The sequence below is a fragment of the Dromiciops gliroides genome, chromosome 6 (genome assembly GCF_019393635.1).
Source record: "Dromiciops gliroides isolate mDroGli1 chromosome 6, mDroGli1.pri, whole genome shotgun sequence".
Classification (NCBI taxonomy): Eukaryota; Metazoa; Chordata; class Mammalia; order Microbiotheria; family Microbiotheriidae; genus Dromiciops; species Dromiciops gliroides.
Window position 1 is genome coordinate 150463184 of NC_057866.1, and position 18467 is coordinate 150481650.

Genomic DNA, 18467 nt, shown 5'->3' on the forward strand with positions numbered 1-18467 from the left:
TGTTCAGTCTATTACTAAACAATGAAAACATTTTTGAACATGAATGCGGCACTCTGAGAATAGACTAAACAGCTATTTAAGAGTTGATACTGTTGACGGCTGAGCAGAAATGAAACAACTGATTTGTGAAAGAGGTTCACCAGCCATATGAAATCCACTTCAGAGATTTCAGGTCATTTCTCAAAACAAATGAAGAACTTCTAAATGCTTTGCAATACTTGAAATGTAGAAAAATTCTAAAGAATTATAATACCCTTTCAAGAATAATATGCTCACAGGTTCCTATTCAATTAGCAAACTTGGGCGAATGCAGTATGATTATCATGACCAAATAAAATTTAATATCCACCTTTCCTTTGATATATGTGAGACCATCGTTGTAGAACGGTACATACACTGTCTCACTTTGTTGCTTTTTTGGTTGGTGTGGCACTACTGTTTCATGAGGAAAAGATGGAATGAATATTTGGGAAGAGAACTGGAAATTACTGCAATCAAACAGTAAGGCAAGAAGCATCAATAAAGGGGCAGCTAGATGGCGCAGTGGATAGAGCACCGGCCCTGGAATCAGGAGTACCTGAGTTCAAATCCGGCCTCAGACACTTAACACTTAACTAGCTGTGTGACCCTGGGCAAGTCACTTAACCCCAATTGCCTCACTAAAAAAAAAAAAAAAAAAGAAGCATCAATAAATCTTTAAAAATAATGAGGGGGCAGCTAGGTGGCACAGTGGATAAAGCACCTGTCCTGGATTCAGGAGGACCTGAGTTCAAATCTGACCTCAGACACTTGACACTTAATAGCTGTGTGACTCCGTGCAAGTCTCACTTAAACCTCATTGTCTCGCAAAAAAAGAAAGAAATAGAAATGCAAGCTAGATATGTCATATATGTATGTTTGTATGTGCATATAAAATGCATATGTGTATATATGTATGCATGTGTGCTGTCCCATTCATTCTTCATCTTCTCTCTACTTACATGGCAACATAGCTTGCAGTCTTTTTCATCATGGAATAATGAAAAATGTTCCACATTTTTCTCCTTGTTCTCAGTCTGTCTTCTTTCCAATTTTTCCCATCCACCAGATTGCAAATTCATATTCCTAAATTGCATGTCTTAATATGTTTCCTGAATGTTCAAGAAGCTACAATGGATTGTTATTTTTATAGGACAAAATACAAATTCTTGTTTCTGATTTTGAGAGCACTTTGCAGTCTGTTTACACATGACTTTTATGCAGTCTATGGGGTCTTCAGGGAAGACTAGCATTGATGATGTGAGGACTTGTTGAGGCTTCTTCCTTTTCATCTACATTGGTGTATACCTTTCACCCAATTCTCAATTGTGGCTCCAAAAAGCTATAGCATGTGCAGTGGCCACACCTCAGTAAAACCGTCTTGGCAGATGGGCCAAACCAAGTTGAATGTAACCTATAGGCCTCAAACCTGTAGCTAAGTTAAGGGAATGTCTGTCTCAAGCATGTGAAGACTTCCCTTGGTGAATTAGGTGGATGATAATAATGCATTCCAATGGCCATGAAGGCAGCTGGAGTAGGCAATGTTGAATGCTTAGAGCTTGGTCACAGTTCCTTTTGGAGCCTCCCAAACACTGATATAACTCTGGCAATGCATGTACCAATCTCATCATCTATATGTACACCCATGGAAATGATACTTCCAAGGTAATTGAACTTAGCTTCAGTATTCAAAACCTCTCCATTTTCTGTTTGGGTCATTTGATCAAATCATTTGGTGGTTCCCCATATCATATCAATGGTGTAGTGCTAGCTAGTGAAGAACCTTTGTTGGTGTTTTCAGGCCAAAATTAGAAAATTGGGAGATAATCTATCCATACTCTTAGCTTTAGAAGGTGTGCTGAGTGCACAATCATCTGTGACTAAAAAGTTGTGAACTAACTCTCCCTCCTCTTTGGCATGGCTTATAACCTTTACAAGTTAATAGTTTGCTGTCATTGTGGTAGCAGATACTGTTGAAAGCATCCAACAACATTACTGAAAATATCATTCTGAAAAGCATGAGAATAAGCACACAGCCCTGTTTTACCAGGAAAATACAAGATCAGCATCTATTATCTAGAACCTATGCAAGCATGCTATTTTGGAACTGAAATACAATAATGAAGAATTTCTTCAGGCAACCCAATTTTGCCATAACCTTCCAAGGCAATTGTGTTATAGATGATAAGGATGTGGTCAGTTAGAGAATATAACTAGTATAATCCTGCTTGATCCCTGTTAATATCTTTATCTTGGATGCCATAAATTAGTGTGTAGATTATTCTCAGAAAATTGCTATATAGAAGAGAAAATAGTCATATGGGTCAGTGATTGATGATACTTCATAGCCTTTATTTCATAAAATAATGTCCAACATTTTATCATACCTTTTATATCTTTTTTTTTCCTTCAGATACTTTGAAACTTAGTCCATGTAAATGTTGAAGTTCTTCAGATGTTATGATTTGCAAATTGGTGCCATGTTAATCACCATAAGACCTGGAATACTGTAAATCCCCCTAAATGAAATCCATAACACATTTAAAAAGTTTGAACCAACCATAGGAGAAGTTAAATGAGTGGTAATATGGATACCCAATACTTCCATCAGTACACACTCTTTTATTCCACATTCCAAGATTAAGTGTTCACTTCGTTTTGAGGTTTCCATGATTTTTTTCCTCTATAAGTAGTTGTTCCTCATTTGTCAAAATCAAGCAAAGATTTGCAGCTATAATCCTTGATCAAGAAAGCAATGAGGTGGTGCAGGAGATAAAGTGCTGAGCCTGGAGTCAGAGAGACCTGAGATAAAATCTGCGCTCAGATGCATCCTATCTGTGTGTCCCTGGGAAATTCGCTGAACCTCCATTTGCCTCAATTTCTTCATCTGTAAAATAGAGATAATAATAGCACCTACCACCAAGTGTGGCTGTAGCAATCAAATGAAATAACCGAAAGGCACTTAGTATATTGCCTGACACATAATATGTGCTACATAAATGGTAGCTGCTATTATTGTTATTGCCATCATTGTCATTTATATTTTAAGTCTTTTGAAACACACTAAACCAATATATTTCATTTAATTTAGGGGAACATTCATATTTCCACAAAACTAGTCAATGATGCTTAGGAAATTAGATCTTTATTTAACAATATTCAAATGCCTCTCTTTTGTTTGATGTCTTTCCTTCTCCACCTCCCATTCCCAACCCTCACTGCAGTGGTAATTATAATCAGTTTTGTGAGATCTTATTCTTGGTGGTAGTTTGACCTTCTTTGCTGTTTTGAAGTTTCCTAATCCATTCTCTTTCCTGAAAGGGACGCTTTGAGTGGGAGTTTTAAGTATTCGGGTCCTTTGATGTTGTACCATGACTTCTTAAAAAATGTGTATATATATGTATAATGGGTGTTTCATTCAAGCTATTCTAACAATTCAAATGAGGCCACTGTGAATTGCATTATTTATTTTGAAAAAAATTACTCAGACCTACATTATGCTAAAGAGATAATTGGACCTTTTAAACATTTTTCACTGGGAGGTTTTCATTTTCTCATTCTGTAGACACAGCTTGAACATAGTGTGCATGGGAATCAATCTAGGAACAATCACTTATTAAATGTCTACTAGGTACTGGAGATACAAAGACAAACAGGGAACAGTACCTGCCCTGTAGGAGCTTATATTCCACCAATACTTGTGCTTCCTTTGTCTTACAGTTGTGTGCAAGATGCCAAATGTGGTCAGGAATTTGAGGGTATAGCATTTATTTATCTTAAAATGATTATTTCAGGTTACAGTCTAGATAAATTCTTTTTGTAAACTTAATGATATTTTCAAGTCCTCAATTCCATCCTCGGCACCACCTGAAATAGAGTTAGGAGATGGATCTGTAACCAGTTTTTAGCTAATTGTAATGCCATTTTCTGTTTATGGGAGATACTATAAAACTATTTAAATTGTGCTTAATTTGAAGCTCATAAATAACATTTGCATTTATATGTTATCAAGGCATCTAAATTACTTTATTTGTTCAATGAAACAATTATAGAAAAAATTGAGAAAACATTTTGGCAGATTTAGATCCTCAAAACAGGAGAAATGTAATTTAATCTCAGCTTTTTATTTGTATTTGAATTTTTTTCTTTTGGAAAGTCTTAATTTTTTCACTTAGGTTAGCCAACCTACATTCTTTACCCTGCGATGGGAGGTCAACACAGATATGCAGGAATGGGGGAAAAGAGAACGCAGCAATAGAGAGTGGTAATGTACTTAATGTGCAGTTGACATATCTGAATTAGAATTCAGGCTCTGTGACTTACTATTTCTGTGACTTATGGAAGGTTATTTCCTTCCTTTGGTACTCAGTTTCTGCCTCTATTGAATGATTGAGTTGGAGTAGTTGATCTTCAAGATTGCTTTTTAAATATAATAAGGATAAAAAAGAATCTCAGAATCTTTATAACTGATTAACACCTGGAGTAAACCTTAATTCTGGCAACACTGGAATGCATCACAAAAACCTAAATTCCTAGCACAAAAGCATGTTTGAAGATAAATAAAGATGCCATCCCCCAAAATCCTCAGCTGCTCCCCTAAGTTCAATTGTTTTAGGCCAATGGTATGAGTCACTGCCCTCAGTTTTGCTCTTATCATGGGGAGTCCTTTGCCATTTGGCAACTGAAGTTTACTTCATTTTTCTGTTGGTTAGATTATAAAATCTCCTTGTCACTTCTTCCCAAGTTGCACTATACTTTCTGTCAGAAACAGCTGGGCTGAGTCAGAAAATAAAACTGGCCAATTTAAAGGGGTAGAGGTAAAAAAGCCAATTTAGAAATGTGAACTATTTGATTACATGAAAATAAAGAGCCTAAACTCTATCATTTGCTAATTGTCTTGCATCTTGTTGGGAATAGCTTGTGATGAAAAGGTTAGCAGGAACATAAAATTTGTGCATTCCCAATGGTTTGTTGGCAAGATGAGAGTAAATAGCATTTTCTAAATCTGCTGTTAAGTCAACTATGGTTCATTGCAATGAAATTATTTTCTTTTTACAAGAGAGATTCCACATCGCTACTCCCAAATGAATTAGGTACAATTCTTTTCTAGGCCAAGCACCATCCGAGTGTGCTTAGTGTTTGTTAGTCACACATGCAAAGGCTTCTCAACAGAAGAGAATGCTAAATTTTCTAAATTTGGATACCCAGCATAAAGATGCCTATGTGCAACTGAAACACTCATTACCTTATGTTACAAAGGAAAGAATGGCTGAAAATCTCATTTTCTATAATGAGTTTCTGAGGAGCAAGTTTAAATTAAAATGCACCAGGGACGTCTAGGCCCATAGGATCCTTGGAAAATGTGATCATCCACCTTAGATGGGATACTCACATTCTTTTGGTTACAACGATAAGGTTTACTATTCCACCTCCCCCCCCCCCCATCATGTAATCACTCAAGCCAAGTTGAGATTATTCTAGTATCCCAGCAGGAAGGCTCCAGTTGACATTTTCTGGGATGGATAGTGAATATAAACAGATGGTCTTGAACTTGAATATGACAGCATTCTAAATATTTTCGGTGTGGCCAATAGTGTGTGTGTGTGTGTGTGTGTGTGTGTGTGTATATATATATATATATATATATGAATTTTCTTAACATCATCAGTAGCATCTGGTATATTTAATTGTTATAGTTACCATCTCTATGACCTAGACTTAAAATAGGAGATAATGATATTTATTTTTTTGGTGTGGGATATAGTTTTTAAGAAAAGATGACATTAATAGATCCCATTAATACTTTAAAAGATCTAGGATGTCAATGAACAGGAAAAAGAAAATGGAAAAAAAGGAAAAGAAATTCCTAAAGGCATATAGCAAAGCATTCAAGACATAGTTGGTACTCAAATGTCTGTTGAATTAAATCAAGGATTAATTGTATTCCTCTTATTTTCAAATATTTTCAAAAATATATTCACTATGGATACCATGGAATTAACCCAAAGATGTGTCCTAAAACTGTCTTGCTTTTATCCTTCTCAATTTAGGTTAGCTTTACAACTTATTTCTGTCAACTGATGGGGTCCATCCTTCCCAAGATCCAGACTAAAAAATTTAGTCATTTGATTTCTCCTTTCCCCCATTTTCTAACACCCAGTTAAACACCATTGATTTGTTCGTTCTCATCCTCCCTTCTTCTCTATCAGCAGTTTCATCCATGCTAACTCAAGTCTTTATCACCAGACCTCGCAACTATTATAATTGTCACCTAAATGGCCTTCTTACCTCCAGTCTGTTCTTTCCATTTAATCTGGCACATTATTACCAATTTAATCATCTGCTTTTATCATGTTATGCACTATTACCCACAGTGATCATATTCGTGGAGTTCATTCAGTGGAGAATGACCTCCCTTCTCCTTTGTTCTCCCTGCTCTATATTGTTCCCCCAAAATGTAGGCCCTAATACCTTCTAAGTGTGTTGTGTAGTCTTAGGGCATCATTAGGAAAATAATAGTATTAAAAATCAGCTTTTGCATCATAAAGCAATGCCATATAACTCTGCAGGGTGGTACATGCTTCTGAACTTGCTTGCTTGGCAATGGTGGGTATAGCAGTCTCTGTCACAAACTACATTAATGAACTTTACAATCGTTCTTACTAACTTTCAGAGCTCACAACATCATGGCTTGATCTGCCCATTCTCCAAAACCTATAATCATGAAAGAATAAACATAGAAAAGACAGGTGTCATTTTTATTTGTGTGTGGCCATCACAACCATAGTAGGAGAGAGAGCCCAAGATTCACAGAAATGCATTCCCCTCCACACTTGACAACCACCAGAGACAGAAAGAGGTTTTGCCTGCTTATGCATTTTGTATGCACACTCACTTCTGGCTTAGCAGCCAATTAAACACTTTCTTACTTTGTCACACAGTAAACAGGCAGAGAACAGTTGAAGAATACTGAGTATATTCTGAAATAGGGCAAAGCCCTTCTATTATGCATAATTACTTTTTACTTTCTGTAAGCTGGCTCCATTTGGTTATTTATCAGGCAGAGAAAAACACATGTGCCCCAAGGATTGGGCCCTCTTTGGTCAGTTCACACCTTATACTCTTTTCTATTTAGAGAAGAATCATCTTCAGAAAACTGCACTTTTTAACATTTAATTCATGCACCTCATACAGAACATTTTTCTGCTATTCCAGAGAGGTAAAAGTATTGTCCTTTTAGGTGTTTCACAGAGCCACATAGGAAAATGTCTCCAAAAAGCCAGTGTGTCACAGATCTTAAACAGATCCACATGAAGAGGCAACATACCATAGTTTTTTTTTTTTTTTCTAAACGCAGAGTTAGCAACATTAATCAACAACAACATTTTATAAAGTTTATCAAAAAATGCTGCTTATTTAGTATTTAATAATAGCCCCTGTCTTGGTTACTGACTTGGCTTTGCCCAATGTGAAGGCAATAATGCAAAGAAATAACATTGATAGTAAGTATTTGTCCCAAGTGGGACTTGAGAAGAATTCTTCCTAATTCTTAGGCCAACTCTCTGTCTACTCTTTTTTCACGCTCTTGGACTTTCTCCTTCTCCTCCTCCTCCTCCTCCTCCTTCTCTTCCACTTCCTACTCCTTCTCCTCTTCCTCCTCCTCCTCATTTTCCTCCACCTCTTCCTTTTCCTTCTGCTACGTCCTTCAATAGAATGTAATCTTCCTGAGGGAACAGACCATTTTTATTGTTGTTTTTGTTTCATTTTTGTAGCCTTGTACAAAGTAGATGCTTAATAAGCATTGAAATAAATTGAATGATATAAAGTGATTGTTTAACCACAGAGCTGGAACTTTAATCCTGGTCCCCTGAAGGGCAGTTTTCTAGAATCTTTCTACTATGACAGGACTTTTTGTTGCATTCTGCCTTGATCATTTCCTGTTGTCCCAATTTCTTTCATTTTTTTTTAACAGAACAAGAAAATTTCAATAAGAAGAAAGAGATTTTTAAAAGGAAAAATAACTTTTTAATAGATTTCGTGATTTGAAAGATTACAGATTCCCAAGTTTGAGTGAAAGAGCTTAAAGATGTTTAGACGAACCAAAAATGTCTGTTAAGTAAAACATCTATTTGGTGTCCTAATGTGTACACACACACATGTACTGTGAGACAATGGAAAGATGGCTAGATTTGGAATCAAGGTGGGTGGGTTTCATATACTTTTCTGTCACTCATTAGCTTAGAACTGTGAACTAGTTATATCTTCTTTCTGAAACAATTTATTTAATCTGGAAAAAAATTGAATAATAAGGCCTATATCAGCTACCTCACAAGGTTTTTTGGGAAAAACACTTTGTAAACTCTAAAGGCTAAATTAATGTATGATATTACAAAGTAATGGAAACAGCACTGTACTTGATTCAGAAAATATTGGTTTTTAAATCTCTGTCCTATTACTTACTACTATATTTCTGAAATTGGGTACACCATTTGACTCTGTACCTTAGTTTATACAACTCAGAAAATAAGAAATTGGACTAGACAGGCATTTTAACTTGGGGTCTGAGAATATGCATGCATGCATTCATACATAAACATATAAATATATATAACATATAAATGTGTGTATATATACATGCATTACACTCATATAAATGTGTACATAGAGAGAGAATTGCAAAGGTATCCAAATAAATTGAAATAATTACGAAAAATATGATGGAAAAGGAAATAAATTATATTGAAATATAGGTATGTATATATTCATATATAGATATTAGTTACCTTTCTATATCCATATATAGTCATAATTGGCATTAAATATAATTAGGGTTTTGCCATCCTATATATTTCATTTGATTTTGTTTGGTGAGGCAATTGGGGTTAAGTGACTTGCCCAGCGTCACACAGCCAGTAAGTATTAAGTGTCTGAGGCTGGATTTGAACTCAGGTACTCCTGACTCCAGGGCTGGTGCTCTATCCACTGTGCCATCTAGATGCCCCTCATTTGATTTTTTAAAAAATTATTATTATGAACTTGAACAGCTCACTAAAAAAAAGTCCATGATACACTCACACACACACATATGCACACATACATACATGCATACACACATACACACATAAATACATAAATCCATACATATACTGACTCATATTTTAAATATTAAGAACCTCTGGACTAGAAGAGTTTTAACCATACTCACAGTTCAAGGATTTATTTTATTTTCTAAACCAAATATTCATGATTGAGTTTCCTCATGTTAGTCTAGGTGCATATAGTACCTGATAGTACAGGGGAACAGAAGCTATATATCATATACTATAAATATAACATTAAGTTAATGAAGCAGCTATGTAGCACAGTGGATAGAATGCTGGACCTGGATTCAGGAAGATATGGTTCAAATCCCGTCTCAGACACTTACTAGCTTAGAGCAAGTCATCTAACTTATTTCCCTCAGCTTCTTCAATTATAAAATAGTACTAATATCTCTGAATGTTTTGAACATCAAGTGGGATATTTTCAAGTACTTAGTATAGTGTCTGTTTGTTGTAGGCACCATATAAATACTAATTGGGTGGTGGTGGTGGTATTATTATTATTAGTAGTAGTAGTAGTAGCAACAAAATTGGACTTTGGAAAGTTACAAAAAGCTATTTTACATATACTAGTTGATCTCTGGATATGTTTAGCCCTCAGTTGCCCTGAGTTCACTTTTATTCCCCCTTGATATTTTCTTTCATGGTGAACTCACCATTTCCATTTGAGTCAATCATCATGACTATTCAGATAATTCTCAGATTTATTTGTGCAGCCCTAACTTCTCACCTGACCTCTGCTCTTGCATTTCAAATGTCTGGGCATCTTAAGCTCAACAATAAATACATTATTATTTCTTAAGTCTCTGCTAAACTTTGATATTAATGTTGAGGGCATCACCATCCTCCCAGTCACTTAGCCTCATAATGAAGATGTCATCCTTAACTCCTCACTCTTTCTTATCCCTATATGCAATATGTGTGTAATTCCTGTTGATTTTACCTTTGTAACATCTCCCCTGTATGCCCCTTTCTCTCTCCTATGACAGTGTCACAATACCAGTAATGGTTCTCATCACCTAGACTATTTCAGTAGCTTTCTGATTGGTCTCCTGCTACAAGTCACTCCCCACTTCAGTACATGTTCCACTAAGTTGTCAAATTGACCTCTATAAAACAAAGGACTGACCATGTCATGCCTTATTCAATAAATTCCAGGGATGCCCTGTAACCTCTGGGATCGAATATGAAATGCTACTTTGCATCTCCTGCCCTGCCTGCTACCTAAAGCCTGGATTGACTTAATCTCCTTCAGTATCTTATACCCTTTGATTGGAGGTCTGGTGGGAGAAGTACCAAATTCCTCCCAATGCCTTTCTTTATTGAGGACATGAAGTGGACTGTCAGCTCACTCTGCTTTGCATCACCTGCCCTGCCTTATTTTAACTCTGTGGAATAAAATATAATTGTAGTGAGTCTTCTTTGGTGTCCCCCACTCCTCATTTTCATGCCTCCTTTTGAGTATTGTATACCTCTTTACATTGTAAGATTCCTGAGGGTAGAAACTTTTAATTTTTTATTAAATGTATCCCCAAGGTTTAGCACAATGCTTGGCAGATACTAAGTGCTGAATAAATGTTTGTTGGATTGGAAAATCCTGTTTGGCTTTTAAAGGCCTCCATAACCTGGTCCCTTACTACTTTTCTAGTTTTCTTATACCTTATTCCCTTCCATTTACTCTGTGATCTAGCAATTCTGGTCTCCTTGTTATTCCTCACACAAGATATGCCATCTCTCAACTCAATGTATTTTCGATGGTTCTTCCCCATGACTGAAATTTCCCTCCTTGTAACCATCTTCTGGTTTCCCAGTCTACAGGGAGCTTTTCCTAATCCTCTTTAATGTTAGTGCCTCCCCTCTTGATTACTTCCAAGTTATCTTGTTTTTGTTGTTATTTCAATTGAGTATTTTATTGTTGTTGGTTTGGTTTTGGTTTTGGGGTGGGGTTTGCCTTTCTTTAAGTCCCTGATGTTTAGCACAGTACATGGCATATAGTGTGCTTAAGACATATTTGGTGACTTCACTTGTCTTGCTCAAGACAAACATTAGTCATTCTCATTTGCTAAATGTCGAGAAACTAGAAAACTAGATTGAGAGATACAACTTTGGTCTGAATCATACCACTGCCATTTACTAATTATATGAATAGGTCTCTGTTTCCTCATCAGTAAATGATGGACTTAAGTCCTTGGAGGGCCCTTCCAGATCTACATTTATTATCCTATGATTCTTCTTGTCAGCATATGCCTTGGACTCACCATTTTTCTTTAAATTTCTTTATGTTAATTAAGCTCCTGCTATGCAACAAATTGGTAGTCATTGGTCTGAGACAATTCTATTTTCATGCACCTTCTTATTCCTAGCATTTCTAATATTTACAAGCTTTTAATATGGAGTTTTACCAGATTTCCTTAAACTCTCTCTGTCTCAGTTTCCTCATTTGCACAGAGGTAGTCATACTACATGATGTCTTTGGTCTATTATCATTCCAAATCTATGATTCTATGATACAAGCATCCCCATTTATTATTGATAGTGTAGGGGCAAAATTTAATATAGGGAGAGTTAATTGGGTGTCTCGCTGTAATATTGGGGTTCAGAAAATAATGAGGGACTTCTAGGTCCAAAGTTTCCTCCCCTCTGAACTGCCTTTTTCAGTTGTTTCTCCAAGACCAGTAAGAAAGGGGATAAACAGCCTCTTTTCCACAAAAAAATCAGGTTTTATTAACGAGAATAAAATACACAGCAAAAGTGAAATTAATTAAGCCAATCACAAGGGAATAGGGAAAGAGAAAAATGGATAATCTCTCTGGCTCTAGCAAAAGCTGTCTCAAAACACAAACTTGCTTTCAGCTCAGCTAATTCAAAGAGCTGGATTTTATTAACTCACCACCAGGAGTCAATAATTTCTATGGAAGCCAGTCTCCAGTCTGCTCTGAAAGCTCCTCCAAGGCCAGAGAGAGAGAGCTATTTCCTCTTGGGGTCCCTTTTTCTACTTTTTTCTCCATCCCCCAAAAGGGGAGGTCCTTCAAGTTGTGTGGCTGAGACTTGTCCTCCGTCAATGATGCAATCCACAGCCTCTGATGACACTCCTCAGGGTTGGCCAAGTTAAGCTAGGTTTAACAGGGCTGGCCAGGTGTGGCTCAAAATCTAATCATCTTAAGTGGGTACTTGTTAGTTTCTCATTCACACCCAATTCAAACACTACTAAATCAATGTAGCCAGACCCCTAGCTGTCTGCTAAATTCCATTATTTTACCACACTAGCTTAAAGTTTCCAACATTATCATACTTATGGTATTTGCTTGTTTTCTTTCTTTGTATTCCTGGCATTTTAACCTGACCTAATGCTTCTCTAACACTTGGAAGTGTAGATTCCAAGTTGTCTCCCAGTCTGAGATATCAATTTATTTTTGTCAAATTCCTAAGGGATACTGAGTACCTTTATTCTACCTAACTTAGTTGTGGCTCTTCAACCAACAGTATGACTCACTCTTGCTCATAGCTCCATATGATAGCAAAGTGATTCTTTCTCTTGAGACAAGGGGGAAATTGACACCATTCCCATTCATGTCAGAAGGAGCTCACTTAAGGCTAGTCTGGTCCTGTTGCTGAACTCTCTTAAGGAGGTTGGAGGGATTGAGGAGTGGGGACAGGACAGAATACAGAAAACCAACATCAAAGCTAATTTTTTTAGTTCTATTAAGTTTAATTTGATCTTAAAGTAATTAAATACTTTTAGCATTTTGAAAAACTGTTTACAGGTAATTCTGCTAGATTATGGCATTCCAAAAAAAGAAATTTGCTATGCAAAATCATTCAATGAAAACCAGAGAGCTTTGGGAGGAAGTGGGGTTAGGAGTATAACATTCAAAATCTTTATCAGTAATTGTAAAAAAGAAATAAGAACCTAATATATGTGGCACATTATGTGGCTAAGAAATACATAAATATTACAATAAATAGTGTCTTCAGCTGCTCAACCTGTGTCCTAGAATGTAAGAACAAATTGGGCAGTCTGCAATTTCAGATATTAGGGGTGATTGGGGGTAAGGACTAGCCATCCTTGGACCACATCTTCTAGACAACCAGAAGATATACAATAAATATGGCATTTTACCTTGATAAATGGCTGAAGTTTGCCTGTGACAATGGACATGAAAAGGGTCATGATTTATGAGTTCTTATAAAGTGATTTAGTTTTCTGAGTTCTCTCTTTCTCAAGGAAGTGAAGTGAAATGTTGAGTTATGCTCAAACCATTGCCTACTCTTCTTATAGTGCCCAACTCTTTGTGATCCCATTTGGAGTTTTCTTTGCAAAGATGATAGAATGGTTTGCCATCTCCTTCTCCAGGTCATTTTACAGATAATGAAACTAAGGCAAATAGGGTTAAGTAACCTGTCCAGGGTCACACAACTAGTAGGTGGCTGAAGCCATATTTGAAAGCAGGAAGATGAATCTTCCTGATTCCAAGCTGGGGCTATATGTGCTGCATCACCTAGAAGCCCCAAATATAGAAAATATTCAAGAAAAGTATACATGCACATATTTACACACACAAACATAAACACACACATCTTTAATCTCCCGGTCATTACATTAAAACAGTGAGAACAATTGTAGGGCAGGTAGGTGGCATAGTAAATAAAGCACTGGCCCTGGAGTCAGGAGGTCATCAAGCCAAATCTGGTGTCCAACATTTTACACTTACTAATTGTGTGACCCTGGACTAGTCACTTAATCTCAATTTCCTCAAACATTCAGGGCGATCTCCAATTGTCCTTATGTATATCTTGCCACTGGACTCAGGTGGCTCTGGAGGAAAGAGTAAAGCTGGTGAATTTACACAGCACCCACACACACACACACACACACACACACACACACACACACACACTTAAATCCAATTCACTGTGGGTCACAACATTCCAATGTCATGGTACTCTTTGAGAACAAAGGACAAAAAACAACAAGAAGACCTGTAAAATAGTCCACAAAATCATACTTCATTTTATGTTATACTTTTAGTTTTGTAAATCATTTTTATATATTTTGTTTCACTATGCTCATTTTTACATCTGTCATCGACCTATCTATTTATCTATTTATCTATCTATCCATTCATCTATCTGTATATGCATGTATATGTATATGTGTCTATGTGTATAGATGTATATAGATAATATATAAGTGCGTTTATATACATACATATATGTGGATACACATAATAAAATTAAAATAATCAAAAGAGTGGGAAGACTCTTTTTGAAGGTCAGATCTCGGCTAGGATACCAGGGAAGCCAGGAAGCAACAGTGAGAATGAAGAGCATTCCAGGCATTGGCTACAGTAAAAATGCCCCAAATTGGCAGATGGAGGGTTTTGGGAGAGGAACATGGAGGCTCCTGACATTGTATCACAGAATATTTGAACAGTTGAAAGTGTAAGATCATTATATAACTTCATATTATATTATTAATATCAAATATAGCACTGATTAATATGCTAAATGTTTCATGTTATTCAGGTTTTGTGACCCCATAAATGCTTCTATCCTCTACTATCTCTCAGTCTAAGTTCATGTTTGTTGTTTCTAAACTACTGTCTATCCATCTCAATAGTCTAAATAGAACTTAAAAGTTCAAGAGAGATTAAATTTCACATACAGTTGACCTAACTGCAGGATTTGGAAATAACTTACAGAGAAGACTAAGTAGATATATTCACACATATAAAAAAGGTAGTAAGAGGCAGCTAGGTGGAATAGCAGATAAAGCACTGCCTCTGGACTCAGGGAGGCCTCAGTTCAAATCTGGCCTCAGACACTTGAAACTTACTAGCTGTGTGACTCTGGGCAAATCACTTAACCCTAATTATCCTGCAAAAAAATTAATATTAAAATTTAAAAAATTAAATTAAATTAAAAAATTAAAAAAGAGACTAGGCCCATTCACACTCCAATTCACTGTCACCTCCTTAGTCGCTAATATAGAAACCTAAGGCATGTGAGCAGGATGTGAAAGATAAGATGTGTTCATGAACTTGCTATACTTCTGTAGTCTAGCTTGTAGGCATGCTTATTTAGAACCCTTTTTTATATCAAAGTAGGTTTAGTTTTCATAAATATTCTTGAATTTCACAAGTCTTGGGTTTGATACACAAAAGTTAATACTCTCATACAGAGAAATCTCTGATCAAGACATAAAGAATTTCTAAAAGTATTATATGGCTTTGGGAGATGAACAATAAACAGAAAGGTAATTCAGGAATTTTATAATTATTCTTCCCTACTTTGGACATTATCTGGCATTAATATTTAATCATATAGTCATAAACAGCAAAGTTTCAATGTGAGAATACAATTTTACTGTGTCAATATACAATTTTACTTAGAAAAGAAATTCATCCAAAGCCTAAACCTCATTGATGAGTCTCATAAAGGGCTTGTTTGAGTCATTTATGAATCATTTTGATGAGCTTTGAACCAAAATTAGTTCCCTATGCTATCAGTTTGCAAATATTAAAGAAGTCTACCAGTCACAAGGGCATGAAAAATGTCTGAGAAGGAAACGAGGATGTCCACAGGGCCTACAGTGCTCAGATTTTGTCGTTGTTGTTTTTAAGTCAAGACTAAATGATAAAGACAAAACAATATTACTGATGCCACAGTCCCATTTGAAGATTCCCTGTGTTATTCTAAAAATAAAACATCCGGATGCATTGATAAGTTCTCATGAAGCATGTGGCTTTTTGTGTTGTTGTTGTTGTTGTTGCTGCAATGAACATCTGTTGTTTAATCATTGTTTTTGCAGTACAGCAAATGCAAAGCATATTTTACCTTAATTAACTCATTTAGAGGGAGGGGGAAAAAAAGCCGAAACCATCAGACATTTGAGAGCACTGGTTTTAAGCACATTGATAGGAATGGAATGTTACCTTGTTCATTTTATGGCCAGCTTTATGGTTCCCACAGGGATGGATGGCATGACTGTTCAGCACGGAGCCCTATCTGCATATCATTAAGTGCAGTTAGACTCTGCAGTCTCTAGAGGTCTCTGTACATCACCATTTTGCAAACTGCAGTCCCTGAAAGTGATGCCTTTTCAAGAAGCACACTTTTGCATCAGCAGGACCAAAAGAAAACTGATCATTCGGATGCTGATCAAACATAGCACAAATCTGTTCTGTTACCCTATAAAAAGAAGATGGTATGTATGAAAAGTCCGGCACAAGCAGCTGACAAGATGATTTTCTGCCTGATTACTTTTTAAAATGTGTTGCTATACATACACAGAAATACAAAGTAGACAAAGTAATTTCAGGGAACAAGCACCAGCATCTGGAATAATTATAATAATTATTATTGTTATTACTAGGTTAATAACAATAATAACAAAAAACCTAGTTATATAAAGCCTTATATTTGCAAAGAACTTCACTTATGTTATTTCAGCTGATCCTTAAAACCACCCTGCAGGTAGGTGCTAATATTATCCTCATTTTACATATTGGGAAGCTAAGGTTAATAGAGGTTAAATGACAACGTGGTCACACTGAGAGTTAGCATCTGAGGCTGGATGTGGACTCAAGTCTTCATGACTCCAAGTCTAATTGTCTCTTCACAATCTGATGCTTTCTCTCATAAATGAATGAAACCTTTATTAAGCACTTACTATGTGGTAAGTACTACAATAAGTATTAGAGGGGGCAGCTAAGTGGCACAGTGGATAAGGCACCAGCCCTGGATTCAGGAGGACCTGAGTTCAAATCTGGCCACAGACACTTGACACAAGAGCTGTGTGACCCTGAGCAAGTCACAAACCCCATTGCCCTGCAAAAAAAAAAAAAAAAAAAACAAACCAAAACCAAAAAGCAAACAAAAAAACCCAATAAGCATTAGAGATACAACCAGAAAAATAAGTCAGGCCGTGCTTTCAAGAAGCTCACATTCTAATTGGGGAGAAAACAAACATGTTAATTCTCATTTGCAAGTCAGATGGAAAGGTTTTGAAGACCTTAGGGTGAAATTAAGGGCTGACATTGTATTTAAAGCATGGCTATTCCCAAGTTTCTTGGTTTTAGAATCCTAGGTTGTCTCCCTCCTGATCTCAGCGGGAGATGGCAGTCCAGGTGTCTGGTTCATGCAGCCTCCTATTTCTCCCTCAAGTTGCTACTTTAGCTAGGGCAGCTTGCCAGCTGTAGCTGTGGGTGTTAGTTTGTTGGCGATTGTTGGGAATGGCTGGCCCACCACTCTACGTGAGATACTTCCCTGGGTGATGGCTATAGGGGCTGGGATGGAAGTAAGACCACTGCTCTGGGAGGTGCTGCCAATCCCATAGCTTCTGTATTTATTGGACTTGAAGGCATTTGGTTAGCAGCTGTTGCAGATAGGGATTGTGTTGCAGAGAATTCATTTTTTTTTTCTTTTTTTGGTGAGGCAATTGGGGATGTGACTTGCCTAGTGTAACGATTGGAATGATACCGCCTGCTGGATATTTACTGTGGAAGAGTTCCGCCCATGAAGCGAAGGTCTTTGAGGGCAAGACCAGGAGTCTTTCTTTGGCATCAGGAAGTGATGTTGGCTAGTGGGAGGAAGGAGGAAGAGACTAGCGCTCTGTCTCGTGCTTTTTCCTTTGGACTCTGGTGGAAAGCGGAGCTAGAAATGTGCTCTCCCTTTAATAGATAGGAATCTAGGCCTTTTCCTCTCTCTACCAAATTCTTATTCTCCTTAATGAATGCTTAAAAGTCTAACTCTTGCTAAAGCTTATAATTTATTGGCGACCACTCATTAGATATTTTAGACAGACTAGCTAGAATTTTAGCCATTAACACTAGGGTCACACAGCTGGTTAAGTGTTAAGTGTCTGAGGCCAGATTTGAACTCAGGTCCTCCTGACTCCAGGGCTGGTGCTCTATCCACTGCACCACCTAGCTGCCCCAGATAATTCATTCTTCACGGCAAACCACATATTAGTTATGACTGTCACAGAAGACCCTGGAAGCAGGTCTTGTGTTTTAGGAGATGCTGAAATTCCTAAGGTTCATGGGCTTAGGAAAATCAGCTGCCTTCATTAGGGTGTTAGTGGAAATGGTGGGTCAAGGTTGTGGTTGTGATTTAACCTTCCTGTCATGTGCTTCCTCTTGTCTCTCGCTCTGGGTACCTTGATCTTTTAGGTAGGTTGGCTTACCTGCCTTATATTTTGTAATTGATCAGCAGTTGGTGAGGGTGGCTGACCCATTCTCCCTGAAGTTGTTTCCCTGGATAATGTTGGCAAGGATCCTTTTTCCTCAGGAGTTGCTTACTCAGATGATGCCTGTGAGGGCTAGGCTGGAAGTAGGATTAGTGGTC

General features: G+C 37.0%; 1 protein-coding gene across 1 annotated transcript in view; it reads right to left on the reverse strand.

Moving 5' to 3' along the window:
• Positions 1–18467, reverse strand: part of LOC122732122 (T-complex protein 1 subunit zeta-like) — a 45798-nt gene that overhangs the window by 20145 nt on the left and 7186 nt on the right. Inside the window, 1 exon segment of the mRNA XM_043972274.1 lies at positions 16185–16310. Within this exon segment, the coding sequence (XP_043828209.1) occupies positions 16185–16310 (126 nt within the window).